The following is a 15,462-nucleotide window of genomic DNA, read 5'->3' on the forward strand; positions in this document are numbered from 1 at the left end:
GCATAAAACTCATAACTACTGACTTTAGATGACGGTACGGATCTTGTGGTTATAGAGTGTACCGCTCACTTTTTGGCCTCCCAGGCAAACTCGTAATACCGGCGCCATTGAAAAAGGACTTTTTTAAAAGTGCAGTACTGACATTGCGTGACTGGCTAAAAGGTGTGCAGTACACCTATACCGACAAGACTCGTAATAGCAGCGTTAGGGAAAATGAAGCGTTATGGGCCATAACAATGCTATTTGACTCATAACGCAAAACTCGTAATCTAGCTGAACATTATGAAGATACAATAAAATAAAATACATTAAGATACATTAAAATAATTTTAGATACATACAGTGTTCTAAAAAACATGGCTAAAAAAAAATATATGCATGGCTAAAGACTCCCAATAAAATAATTCGTATAAGCAGAAAAAACAATAAATTCATATTGATTGTGTTAAAATATTATGTCCTAGATTTGGAGTTTGGCGTTAGCCGTGAAAACCAGCGTTAGAGGCTCCTAACGCTGGTTTTAGGCTACCGCCGGTATTTGGAGTCACTCAAAATAGGGTCTAACGCTCACTTTTCAGCCGTGACTTTTCCATACCGCAGATCCCCTTACGTAAATTGCGTATCCTATCTTTTCAATGGGATCTTTCTAACTCCGGTATTTAGAGTCGTGTCTGAAGTGAGCGTTAGACATCTAACGACAAAACTCCAGCCGCAGGAAAAAAGTCAATAGTTAAGAGCTTTCTGGGCTAACGCCGGTTTATAAAGCTCTTAACTACTGTGCTCTAAAGTACACTAACACCCATAAACTACCTATGTACCCCTAAACCGAGGTCCCCCCACATCGCCGACACTCTATTAATTTTTTTTAACCCCTAATCTGCTGACCACCAACTACGTTATGTACCCCTAATCTGCTGCCCCTAACACCGCCGACCCCTGTATTATATTTATTAACCCCTAACCTGCCCCCCACAACGTCGCCTCCACCTACCTACACTTATTAACCCCTAATCTGCCGACCGCAAAGCGCCGCCACCTACGTTATCCTTATGTACCCCTAATCTGCTGCCCCTAACACCGCCGACCCCTATATTATATTTATTAACCCCTAATCTGCCCCCCACAACGTCGCCTCCACCTGCCTACACTTATTAACCCCTAATCTGCCGACTGGAGCTCACCGCTATTCTAATAAATGTATTAACCCCTAAAGCTAAGTCTAACCCTAACACTAACACCCCCCTAAATTAAATATAATTTACATCTAACGAAATTAATTAACTCTTATTAAATAAATTATTCCTATTTAAAGATAAATACTTACCTGTAAAATAAATCCTAATATAGCTACAATATAAATTATAATTATATTATAGCTATTTTAGGATTTATATTTATTTTACAGGTAACTTTGTATTTATTTTAACCAGGTACAATAGCTATTAAATAGTTAAGAACTATTTAATAGCTACCTAGTTAAAATAATTACAAAATTACCTGTAAAATAAATCCTAACCTAAGTTACAATTAAACCTAACACTACACTATCAATAAATTAATTAAATAAACTACCTACAATTATCTACAATTAACCTAACACTACACTATCAATAAATTAATTAAATACAATTCCTACAAATAAATACAATTAAATAAACTAGCTAAAGTACAAAAAATAAAAAAGAACTAAGTTACAAAAAATAAAAAAATATTTACAAACATAATAAAAATATTACAACAATTTTAAACTAATTACACCTACTCTAAGCCCCCTAGTAAAATAACAAAGCGCCCCAAAATAAAAAAATGCCCTACCCTATTCTATATTACTAAAGTTCAAAGCTCTTTTACCTTACCAGCCCTGAACAGGGCCCTTTGCAGGGCATGCCCCAAAGAATTCAGCTCTTTTGCCTGTAAAAAAAACATACAATACCCCCCCCCCAACATTACAACCCACCACCCACATACCCCTAATCTAACCCAAACCCCCCTTAAATAAACCTAACACTAAGCCCATGAAGATCTTCCTACCTTATCTTCACCCTGCCAGGTTCACCGATCCGTCCTGAAGAGCTCCTCCGATGTCCTGATCCAAGCCCAAGCGGGGGGCTGAAGAGGTCCATGATCCGGCTGAAGTCTTCATCCAAGCGGGAGCTGAAGAGGTCCATGATCCGGATGAAGTCTTCATACAAGCGGGAGCTGAAGAGGTCCATGATCCGGATGAAGTCTTCTATCAACGGCATCTTCAATCTTCTTTCTTCCGGATCCATCTTGCAGACCTCCGACGCGGAACATCCTCTTCTCCCGACGCCTACTAGCTGAATGACGGTTCCTTTAAGGGATGTCATCCAAGATGGCGTCCCTCGAATTCCGATTGGCTGATAGGATTCTATCAGCCAATCGGAATTAAGGTAGGAATATTCTGATTGGCTGATGGAATCAGCCAATCAGAATCAAGTTCAATCCGATTGGCTGATCCAATCAGCCAATCAGATTGAGCTCGCATTCTATTGGCTGATCGGAACAGCCAATAGAATGCAAGCTCAATCTTATTGGCTGATTGGATCAGCCAATCGGATTGAACTTGATTCTGATTGGCTGATTCCATCAGCCAATCAGAATATTCCTACCTTAATTCCGATTGGCTGATAGAATCCTATAAGCCAATCGGAATTCGAGGGACGCCATCTTGGATGACGTCCCTTAAAGGAACCGTCATTGGGCTAGTAGGCGTCGGGAGAAGAGGATGTTCCGCGTCGGAGGTCTGCAAGATGGATCCAGAAGAAAGAAGATTGAAGATGCCGTTGATAGAAGACTTCATCCGGATCATGGACCTCTTCAGCTCCCGCTTGGATGAAGACTTCATCCGGATCATGGACCTCTTCAGCTCCCGCTTGGATGAAGACTTCAGCCGGATCATGGACCTCTTCAGCTCCCGCTTGGATGAAGACTTCAGCCGGATCATGGACCTCTTCAGCCCCCCGCTTGGGCTTGGATCAGGACATCGGAGGAGCTCTTCAGGACGGATCGGTGAACCTGGCAGGGTGAAGATAAGGTAGGAAGATCTTCAGGGGCTTAGTGTTAGGTTTATTTAAGGGGGGTTTGGGTTAGATTAGGGGTATGTGGGTGGTGGGTTGTAATGTTGGGGGGGGTATTGTATGTTTTTTTTTACAGGCAAAAGAGCTGAATTCTTTGGGGCATGCCCCGCAAAGGGCCCTGTTCAGGGCTGGTAAGGTAAAAGAGCTTTGAACTTTAGTAATATAGAATAGGGTAGGGCATTTTTTTATTTTGGGGGGCTTTGTTATTTTATTAGGGGGCTTAGAGTAGGTGTAATTAGTTTAAAATTGTTGTAATATTTTTATTATGTTTGTAAATTTTTTTTTATTTTTTGTAACTTAGTTCTTTTTTATTTTTTGTACTTTAGCTAGTTTATTTAATTGTATTTATTTGTAGGAATTGTATTTAATTAATTTATTGATAGTGTAGTGTTAGGTTAATTGTAGGTAGTTTATTTAATTAATTTATTGATAGTGTAGTGTTAGGTTTAATTGTAACTTAGGTTAGGATTTATTTTACAGGTAATTTCGTAATTATTTTAACTATTTTAGCTATTAAATAGTTCTTAACTATTTAATAGCTATTGTACCTGGTTAAAATAAATACAAAGTTACCTGTAAATCTGTTTATCTTTAAATAGGAATAATTTATTTAATAAGAGTTAATTAATTTTGTTAGATGTAAATTATATTTAACTTAGGGGGGTGTTAGTGTTAGGGTTAGACTTAGCTTTAGGGGTTAATACATTTATTAGAATAGCGGTGAGCTCCAATTAGCTAAATTACAAAAAACAAACAAACACTAAATTACAGAAAATAAAAAACAAATTACAAGATATTTAAACTAATTACACCTAATCTAATAGCCCTATCAAAATAAAAAAATCCCCCCCAAAATAAAAAAAAAACCTAGCCTAAACTAAACTACCAATAGCCCTTAAAAGGGCTTTTTGCGGGGCATTGCCCCAAAGAAATCAGCTCTTTTATCTGAAAAAAAATACAAACAACCCCCCAACAGTAAAACCCACCACCCACACAACCAACCCCCCAAATAAAACCCTAACTAAAAAAATCTAAGCTCCCCAGTGCCCTGAAAGGGGCATTTGGATGTGCATTGCCCTTAAAAGGGCATTTAGCTCTATTGCGGCCCAAAGCCCTAACCTAAAAATAAGACCCACCCAATACACCCTTAAAAAAAACCTAACACTAACCCCTGAAGATCCACTTACAGTTTTGAAGATCCGACATCCATCCTCAATGAAGCCGGGAGAAGTCTTCATCCAAGCCGGGAGAAGTGGTCCTCCAGACAGGCAGAAGTCTTCATCCAGACGGCATCTTCTATCTTCATCCATCCGGCGCGGAGCAGGTCCATCTTCAAGACATCCGACGCGGAGCATCCTCTTCTTCTTCCGACGACTACCCGACGAATGAAGGTTCCTTTAAGTGACATCATCCAAGATGGCGTCCCTTAGATTTCGATTGGCTGATAGAATGGGTTAATAAATGTAAGGTAGGTGGCGGCGATGTTAGGGACAGCAGATTAGGGGTTAATAATATTTAACTAATGTTTGCGAGGCGGGAGTACAGCGGTTTAGGGGTTAATATGTTTATTCTAGTGGCAGGGATGTCCGGAGCGGCAGATTAGGGGTTAATAAATTTATTTTAGTGTTTGCGATGCGGGACGGCCTCGGTTTAGGGGTTAATAGATATTTTATGGGTATTAGTGTACTTTTTAGCACTTTAGTTATGAGTTTTATGCTATGGCTTTGTAGTGTAAAACTCATAACTACTGACTTTAAAATGAGGTACGAATCTTGATGGGATAGGCTGTACTGCTCACTTTTTGGCCTCCCAGGACAAGCTCGTAATACCGGCGCTATGGAAGTCCCATTGAAAATAGACTATACACAATTTGCGTAAGTTGATTTGCGGTAAGGCCAAAAAAGTGTGCGGTGCCCCTAAATCTGCAAGACTCGTAATACCAGAGATAGTAAAAAAGCAGCGTTATGAGGCTTAACGCTGCTTTTTTACTCATAACGCAAGACTTGTAATCTAGCAGAGTGTATTTCTCTTGTTAAGTGTATCCAGTCCACGGATCATCCATTACTTATGGGATATTCTCCTTCCCAACAGGAAGTTGCAAGAGGATCACCCACAGCAGAGCTGCTATATAGCTCCTCCCCTAACTGCCATACCCAGTCATTCTCTTGCAACCCTCAACAAAGATGGAGGTCGTAAGAGGAGAGTGGTGTTTTATACTTAGTTCATGGCTGCAATCATGAATAATACCCTGTCAGAGGTATTATCCAGATTGCCTGAATTGAGAGGCAAGCGCGATAGCTCTGGGGTTAGACGAGATACAGAGCGCGTAGATGCTGTAAGAGCCATGTCTGATACTGCGTCACAATATGCAGAACCTGAGGACGGAGAGCTTCAGTCTGTGGGTGACGTCTCTGATTCGGGGAGACCTGATTCAGAGATTTCTAATTTTAAATTTAAGCTTGAGAACCTCCGTGTATTGCTTGGGGAGGTATTAGCTGCTCTGAATGACTGTGACACAATTGCAGTGCCAGAGAAATTGTGTTGGCTGGATAAATACTATGCAGTGCCGGTGAGTACTGATGTTTTTCCAATACCTAAAAGGCTTACAGAAATTATTAGTAAGGAGTGGGATAGGCCCGGTGTGCCCTTTTCCCCACCTCCTATATTTAGAAAAATGTTTCCAATAGATGCCACTACACGGGACTTATGGCAGACTGTCCCTAAGGTGGAGGGAGCAGTTTCTACTTTAGCAAAGCGTACCACTATCCCGGTTGAGGACAGTTGTGCTTTTTCAGATCCAATGGATAAAAAATTAGAGGGTTACCTTAAGAAAATGTTTATTCAACAAGGTTTTATTTTACAGCCCCTTGCATGCATTGCGCCTGTCACTGCTGCGGCGGCATTCTGGTTTGAGGCCCTGGAAGAGGCCATCCATACAGCTCCATTGACTGAAATTGTTGACAAGCTTAGAACTCTTAAGCTAGCTAACTCATTTGTTTCTGATGCCATTGTTCATTTGACTAAACTAACGGCTAAGAATTCCGGATTCGCCATCCAGGCGCGTAGGGCACTATGGCTCAAATCCTGGTCAGCTGATGTGACTTCAAAGTCTAAATTACTCAACATTCCTTTCAAGGGGCAGACCTTATTCAGCCTGGTTTGAAAGAAATTATTGCTGACATTACTGGAGGTAAGGGTCATACCCTTCCTCAGGACAGGGCCAAATCAAAGGCCAAACAGTCTAATTTTCGTGCCTTTCGAAATTCCAAGGCAGGTGCAGCATCAACTTCCTCCGCTTCAAGACAAGAGGGAACTTTTGCTCAATCTAAGCAGGCCTGGAAACCTAACCAGTCCTGGAACAAAGGCAAGCAGGCCAGAAAGCCTGCTGCTGCCTCTAAGACAGCATGAAGGAACGGCCCCCTATCCGGCGACGGATCTAGTAGGGGGCAGACTTTTTCTCTTCGCCCAGGCGTGGGCAAGAGATGTTCAGGATCCCTGGGCGTTGGAGATCATATCTCAGGGATATCTTCTGGCCTTCAAAGCTTCCCCTCCACAAGGGAGATTTCATCTTTCAAGGTTATCTGCAAATCAGATAAAGAAAGAGGCATTCCTACGCTGTGTGCAAGACCTCCTAGTAATGGGAGTGATCCATCCAGTTCCGCGGACGGAACAAGGACAGGGTTTTTATTCAAATCTGTTTGTGGTTCCCAAAAAAGAGGGAACCTTCAGACCAATTTTGGATCTAAAGATCTTAAACAAATTCCTCAGAGTTCCATCTTTCAAAATGGAAACTATTCGGACCATCCTACCCATGATCCAAGAGGGTCAGTACATGACCACAGTGGACTTAAAGGATGCCTACCTTCACATACCGATTCACAAAGATCATCATCGGTTCCTAAGGTTTGCCTTTCTAGACAGGCATTACCAATTTGTAGCTCTTCCCTTCGGGTTGGCTACAGCCCCGAGAATCTTTACGAAGGTTCTGGGCTCACTTCTCGCGGTTCTAAGACCGCGAGGCATAGCGGTGGCTCGGTATCTAGACCACATCCTGATACAGGCGTCAAGCTTTCAAATTGCCAAGTCTCATACAGAGATAGTTCTGGCATTTCTGAGATCGCACGGGTGGAAAGTGAACGAGGAAAAGAGTTCTCTATCCCCACTCACAAGAGTCTCCTTCTTAGGGACTCTTATAGATTCTGTAGAGATGAAAATTTACCTGACGGAGTCCAGGTTATCAAAGCTTCTAAATGCTTGCCGTATTCTTCATTCCATTCCGCGCCCTTCGGTGGCTCAGTGTATGGAGGTGATCGGCTTAATGGTAGCGGCAATGGACATAGTGCCATTTGCGCGCCTACATCTCAGACCGCTGCATTTATGCATGCTAAGTCAGTGGAATAGGGATTACACAGATTTGTCCCCTCTGCTAAATCTGGATCAAGAGACCAGAGATTCTCTTCTCTGGTGGTTGTCTCGGGTCCACCTGTCCGAGGGTATGACCTTTCGCAGGCCAGATTGGACAATTGTAACAACAGATGCCAGCCTTCTAGGTTGGGGTGCAGTCTGGAACTCCCTGAAGGCACAGGGATCGTGGACTCAGGAGGAGAAACTCCTTCCGATAAATATTCTGGAGTTAAGAGCAATATTCAATGCTCTTCTGGCTTGGCCTCAGTTAGCAACACTGAGGTTCATCCGATTTCAGTCGGACAATATCACGACTGTGGCTTACATCAACCATCAAGGGGGAACCAGGAGTGGACAATTGTAACAACAGATGCCAGCCTTCTAGGTTGGGGTGCAGTCTGGAACTCCCTGAAGGCACAGGGATCGTGGACTCAGGAGGAGAAACTCCTTCCGATAAATATTCTGGAGTTAAGAGCAATATTCAATGCTCTTCTGGCTTGGCCTCAGTTAGCAACACTGAGGTTCATCAGATTTCAGTCGGACAATATCACGACTGTGGCTTACATCAACCATCAAGGGGGAACCAGGAGTTCCCTAGCGATGTTAGAAGTCTCAAAAATAATTCGCTGGGCAGAGACTCACTCTTGCCACCTGTCAGCAATCCATATCCCAGGCGTGGAGAACTGGGAGGCGGATTTTCTAAGTCGTCAGACTTTTCACCCGGGGGAGTGGGAACTCCATCCGGAGGTGTTTGCTCAATTGATTCATCGTTGGGGCAAACCAGAGTTGGATCTCATGGCGTCTCGCCAGAACACCAAGCTTCCTTGTTACGGATCCAGGTCCAGGGACCCAGAAGCGACGCTGATAGATGCTCTAGCAGCGCCTTGGTTCTTCAACCTGGCTTATGTGTTTCCACCGTTTTCTCTGCTCCCTCGACTGATTGCCAAAATCAAACAGGAGAGAGCATCGGTGATTCTAATAGCGCCTGTGTTGCCACGCAGGACCTGGTATGCAGACCTAGTGGACATGTCATCCTTTCCACCATGGACTCTGCCTCTAAGACAGGACCTTCTAATACAAGGTCCTTTCAATCATCCAAATCTAATTTCTCTGAGACTGACTGCATGGAGATTGAACGCTTGATTCTATCAAAGCGTGGCTTCTCCGAGTCAGTCATTGATACCTTAATACAGGCACGAAAGCCTGTTACCAGGAAAATCTATCACAAGATATGGCGTACATATCTTTACTGGTGTGAATCCAAGAATTACTCATGGAGTAAGGTTAGGATTCCTAGGATATTGTCCTTTCTCCAAGAGGGTTTGGACAAAGGATTATCAGCTAGTTCCTTAAAGGGACAGATTTCTGCTCTGTCTATTCTTTTGCACAAGCGTCTGGCAGAAGTTCCAGACGTCCAGGCATTTTGTCAGGCTTTGGTTAGAATTAAGCCTGTGTTTAAACCTGTTGCTCCCCCATGGAGCTTAAACTTGGTTCTTAAAGTTCTTCAAGGAGTTCCGTTTGAACCCCTTCATTCCATTGATATTAAGCTTTTATCTTGGAAAGTTCTGTTTTTGATGGCTATTTCCTCGGCTCGGAGAGTCTCTGAGCTATCTGCCTTACAATGTGATTCTCCTTATATGATTTTTCATGCAGATAAGGTAGTTCTGCGTACCAAACCTGGGTTTTTACCTAAGGTGGTTTCTAACAAGAATATCAATCAAGAGATTGTTGTTCCATCATTGTGTCCTAATCCTTCTTCAAAGAAGGAACGTCTTTTACATAATCTGGACGTAGTTCGTGCCTTGAAGTTTTACTTACAAACATCTTCCCTGTTTGTCGTTTATTCTGGACAGAGGAGAGGTCAAAAAGCTTCGGCAACCTCTCTTTCCTTTTGGCTTCGGAGTATTATACGCTTAGCCTATGAGACTGCTGGACAGCAGCCCCCTGAAAGGATTACAGCTCATTCTACTAGAGCTGTGGTTTCACCTGGGCCTTTAAAAATGAGGCCTCTGTTGAACAGATTTGCAAGGCCGCGACTTGGTCTTCGCTTCACACTTTTTCAAAATTTTACAAATTTGATACTTTTGCTTCTTCGGAGGCTGTTTTTGGGAGAAAGGTTCTTCAGGCAGTGGTTCCTTCCGCTTAATCCCTGCCTTGTCCCTCCCATCATCCGTGTACTTTAGCTTTGGTATTGGTATCCCATAAGTAATGGATGATCCGTGGACTGGATACACTTAACAAGAGAAAACATTATTTATGCTTACCTGATAAATTTATTTCTCTTGTAGTGTATCCAGTCCACGGCCCGCCCTGTCATTTTAAGGCAGGTCTAAAATTTAATTAAACTACAGTCACCACTGCACCCTATGGTTTCTCCTTTCTCTGTTTGTTTCGGTCGAATGACTGGATATGGCAGTTAGGGGAGGAGCTATATAGCAGCTCTGCTGTGGGTGATCCTCTTGCAACTTCCTGTTGGGAAGGAGAATATCCCATAAGTAATGGATGATCCGTGGACTGGATACACTACAAGAGAAATAAATTTATCAGGTAAGCATAAATTATGTTTTTGTACAAGTTAAAATGTATCAGTATAAAGAATGGGTTGACACTAAGTGATTATTCAAATTCATGTCTAAATGCAAACTATAAGTTAATGATACAGACAATTAAAGAGACTTTTTATGTAAGGAAGGCTTGGATATCTAAATCTTCATTCATATCGTTTGGCTGTAGACAATTACGTTTTTTAATCCAATATGTCTTTTGTTGTCTCGGTTTAAAGGGACAGTTTACTCAAAATTTTTCTCCTCTTTAATTTGTTCCCAATAATCCACTTTACCTGCTGGAGTGAATTTAATTGCTTCCAAGTAGCTCCTTTACCCTTATATTGGCATTTGAAATAGTTGATTTAGCATGTGGTATCCCCACCTATTCTGAAAGTTTGTGGCCGCAGGTCCAAGCTATAGATAATCTTTGTAAACACAGGCAGCAGAAGAACTTACACTCCCAGTGGGATATAGCAGAGATAGGGTAATACAATGTTGATTTTCCATTGTTCTCTCCAAGTACTGGTGATTGTTTTATGGACAGATATAAGATAAAGAAGCAGGTATATGTACACAATGTGATACAGTAATGTGATCTGATTATACCTACAGATATAAGATACAGACACATGTATATGTACACAATGTGATAAAGTAATGAGAGCTGATTATACCTACAGATATAAGATACAGACACATGTATATGTACACAATGTGATAAAGTAATGAGATCTGATTATACCTACAGATATAAGATAAAGAAGCAGGTATATGTACACAATCTGATAAAGTAATGAGATCTAATTATACCTACTGATATAAGATAAAGAAGCATGTATATGTACACAATGTGATAAAGTAATGAGATCTGATTATACCTACAGATATAAGATAAAGAAGCATGTATATGTACACAATGTGATAAAGTAATGAGATCTGATTATACCTACAGATATAAGATAAAGAAGCAGGTATATGTACACAATCTGATAAAGTAATGAGATCTAATTATACCTACTGATATAAGATAAAGAAGCATGTATATGTACACAATGTGATAAAGTAATGAGATCTGATTATACCTACAGATATGAGATAAAGAAGCATGTATATGTACACAATGTGATAAAGTAATGAGATCTGATTATACCTACAGATATAAGATAAAGAAGCAGGTATATGTACACAATGTGATACAGTAATGAGATCTGATTATACCTACAAGCTCAACCCATTTTATTAGGTTGTGGCTTCAAAACACAAAATCAGAGCTTTAATATACACAAATAAACCTTCAAAGGCTAATTTTCATACATTTTTTACTCTGCAGTTGGTAAAAAAAGCAATTGTAAACACATTAAGGGAAAAATAATTTTACAGTATAATATCCCTTTAAGCAGTCTATTTGTATCCCATTTATTGGGTGGTATCCATTCAATTATTTTTTTTCCTAGACCATTCGGGTTTTGGTTGTGGACTGATTTAAAATGGGCTGACACACTGTGGGTTTCTAGGCCATTTTCAATATTGTTAAGGTGCTCTCTAAATCTATATTTGACCTTCCTCTTCTTAGTTCTCCCAATGTAAATCAAATTGCATGAACAAGTTACCGTAGTTGATACACAACAAATGTATTGATGCACGTGCATCTACTTTTAGAGGTGAATTCTCTACTTCTATCAAAATTAGTAAAACTTATATTGTTTTTACTGATGTGAGGACACATTACACAGTTTTTTGTTCTACAGCTAAAGAGGCCCGGTGTTGTTCCAAGCCACTGTGTGGAATTATTTGTATTTTTAAGTTTATTTCTTAGCTTTGGGGGGGGGGCAAGAAAGTTTTCAATATCTTTATTTTTCTGAAACGTATTTCTGGACCTGGGCCCAGAATGTTTTTTATCATATTATATTATATTTGGTCACAAATTTGGGGGCAGAATTTGTATTATGATTTCTGTCCATACTTCTCTTATTATTATTTTTGTTTTTAATTAAGTTTGTACTGTCCATCTTATCTACCTTGTTTTTATCATTCATTTATTCCTGATCACTATATCCTTTCTCTTTAAATTTTACTGATAGAATGGCTGATTCGCTTTCATAGTCACTCTCGGTAGTGCAGTTTCGACTGATTCGTTGATATTCCCAAGGGAATATTGTTTTTCCATTGTTTTAGGTGGCAGCTACTAGCATTGAGGAGCCCGTTGCACTCTATGGGCTTTCTGTAATTTTTAACTGCAACAGTATTCTCCTCTTTATTTACATATAGGGTTAGATCAAGGAAATCTATTGATATCGGAGATCAATTGTGTGTAAATTTTAGGTTATAATCATTGGTATTAAAATATATATATATATATATATATATATATATTTATAGTAAAATTATCTATACTTAAAGGGACACTGAACCCAAAATTCAATTCTATTCAGATAGAGCATGGAATTTTAAGCAACTTTCTAATTTACTCCTATTAAATTTTCTTCATTCTCTTGGTATCTTTATTTGAAATGCAAGAATGTAAGTTTAGATGCCGGCCCATTTTTGGTGAACAACTTGGGTTGTCCTTGCTGATTGGTGGATAAATTCATCCACCAATAAAAAAGTGCTGTCCAGAGTTCTGATAAAAAAAAAGCTTAGATGCCTTCTTTTTAAAATAAAGATAGCAAGAGAATGAAGAAAATTTGATAATAGGAGTACATTAGAAAGTTGCTTAAAATTGCATGCTCTATCTGAATCACAAAAGAAAAAATTGGGTTCAGTGTCCCTTTAAAGTGTCACCTTGCCATATCACTATAATGTCATCGACAGACAGATAAATAAATAGATATAGATAGATGATTGATAGATAGATTAGATAGATAGATAGATAGATAGATAGATAGATACATAGATTGGAGAGACTGAGAGACAGAGTAGAGAGATTAAGACATAAATAGAGATAGATTGATAGATAGATGATAGATTACAGAGAGATCTGCAACCTGCACTAATAAAAGGCTCCCATGCATTAGGATTGTACACATTCTGCACACCCCTATGTATAGACTGGCTGCTATGCCCCCACAGCTCTTGGGTCCTGGTGCCACTGTTGGCAACAGGTTGCATGCACATTAAAAGTTATCACTTAAATAGTAATATGTTAAAAAAATGTTTTAATAAATACAGGTATATTGCAGAAATGCTTTTTAACATAATTAAAGGACCACAAAATACAGCAAAATCCAATAATGGACAAAGCACAATATAAAGACAATGCCATAGCAAATTTCAAAGTTAATCCCATTTTCCATTCTTCTGTATCATGTGACATCCATCAGCCAATCACAATATGCAGATACATATATACTGTGCATTATAAAAATAATGTGCTTTTTGATCATAGAAGTATATTGGAAATGAAATTATTATAATTATTACTATTATAATTACATATTAACACATTTTTTAAACTGAACTTATGTCACTGGTGTAAAAACATGGATTTGTACAAAGCATGTAGTTTACAAATGTAGTTGTTTTGTTCTAAAGATTTTATATTTCCTGTTTTATATTTGAACTGATTTATCTTTCTAGTATTTAGTTTAAACAAATATAAAGCAAAGAGGAAATGTAAATACTGTATATAATTAATTGACACACATTTTAAATATGTAAAGCTTGATACCACAGAGTAAATTCCTTGCATACCTAAGAGCTAGCATTAGACTACATGTCCCAGAATGCTTAGGGAGTGAAAGTTAATCACCTAGTCAAGAAGCTGTTCTGTTTGTTGTAGGTTGTGCGCTCATTACAAAGCTGCAGCTCAAGGGAGACTGTTCCTCTTCAAATATGAGATACACACAGCCTGAGACACCCTGCAGGGTTTATACCTGGTCTGCACTTTCCTCTGTGATAAGGAAATTGTAATTTCTTAGAGAAACGTTCTGCTGTTGGATAAACAACAAACAGTAAAAATTAACATTATTATTTTGCTGGATACATCTACTCATTACTGGATACGATCTCACCTACTATAGCCCCAGGATCAAGTAAGTGTTTAAAAGCTTTAGCGACTGTATCCTCCTGTTTGTGTGATTGCTAATCTTAGCTTTCAACTTGATATAAATTCCACTAAAAGTATTTTTTTTTTAGTTTTTTTTTTTTTAATTTGCCCCATATATTCTGTAAAAATAAATAATCCAGTTGTATGATAATGATTATTACAAATAATTATATTAATATGCTATTTGGTGTAAACTATTGTCTATAATTATGAACTCGGGTTAGTACCATGTAATAAGTATATGTGCCCATCAATAAATTATATCTTTTTAATTGGAGCAATTTTGGAGTGATGCCATTTATAATTAGAATTATTATCGTTACAAATATACTTTTCCTTCTTTCTAGAAACATTTTATAAAATGTATACACAGCTGTAAACTGAGAGTGCAAAGTTTACCTTCATAAAGAATAAAAAGGTTATACTTGTGTCTGTATCACAAATGCTTATGAGCTGTAGACTGGTTCTGAACTAATGGCACCTGCTCTTGGGAGGGAGAATGAATATAGTTTGCACAATTTCCCTAGTACATTGGGGTTGTTGTTTTTTTTTTGCATTATTTATATTTATATAGTTTGTCTTAAAGGGACATAAAAACCCCAAAAAATTATTCCATGATTCAGATAGAGAATACAATTTTAAACAAATTTTCAATGTACTTCAATGATTTAATTTGCTTCCTTCTCTTGTTATCCTTTGCGGAAAGGTTTATCTAGGAAAGCTCAGGAGCAGCAAAGAACCTAGGTTCTAGCTGCTGATTGGTGGTTGCATATATAGCTCACCCATGTGTTCAGTTAGCAACCAGTAGTGCATTGCTGCTCATTCAACAAAGCGTACCAAGAGAACGAAGGAAAAATTGATAATAGGAGAAAATTAGAAAATTCCATGCACTATCTGAATCATGAAAGAAAAAAATTGAGTTTCATATCCCTTTAATTGCTGAGCATGCTGTGAAGGTTCCCATAGTGATGGTGACTAGGGGGATAGAGAAATATTTTTCTGTTCTCCTTTCTCAAAAGTACTAATACAATGCCCTTTAATATTTCCATCTCCTGCACTTTAATATCCATTGTTCTATGCTGAAGCATAATTTTATATCCAACCTATTTTGTAATTGCTTGTAACAGTGATTCCTAAAGTAGCATATTGTAACTGAATAGCCTGTTGCTCTGTAAACCATTCATAGAAATCCCTGGTGATCCTTACAATTTACATTTAAAGGGACAGCGTACTGTATAACAGGATTCCCATTCATGTGCTTCTAATGACTTAATATACCAGATGAAGGGTATAAAAGGATGGGAAATTGTTCCCTTAGATTTAATTGTTGTATATGAAGTAGTTGTTTTTGCTTTTTAAAACTGCAACC

General features: G+C 38.9%; 1 protein-coding gene across 1 annotated transcript in view; it reads left to right on the forward strand.

Annotated features, from left to right (window-relative positions):
* Window positions 1-13,842: 13,842 nt before the first annotated feature.
* LOC128642972 (dual specificity testis-specific protein kinase 2) overlaps window positions 13,843-15,462 on the forward strand; it is a 152,126-nt gene continuing 150,506 nt past the window's right edge. Inside the window, exon 1 of the mRNA XM_053695878.1 lies at window positions 13,843-14,079. Coding sequence (XP_053551853.1) covers window position 14,079 — 1 coding nt within the window. The 5' untranslated portion in view covers window positions 13,843-14,078. The remainder of the gene's footprint in view (window positions 14,080-15,462) is intronic.

This window comes from Bombina bombina, chromosome 12 (assembly GCF_027579735.1).
Source record: "Bombina bombina isolate aBomBom1 chromosome 12, aBomBom1.pri, whole genome shotgun sequence".
Classification (NCBI taxonomy): domain Eukaryota; kingdom Metazoa; phylum Chordata; class Amphibia; order Anura; family Bombinatoridae; genus Bombina; species Bombina bombina.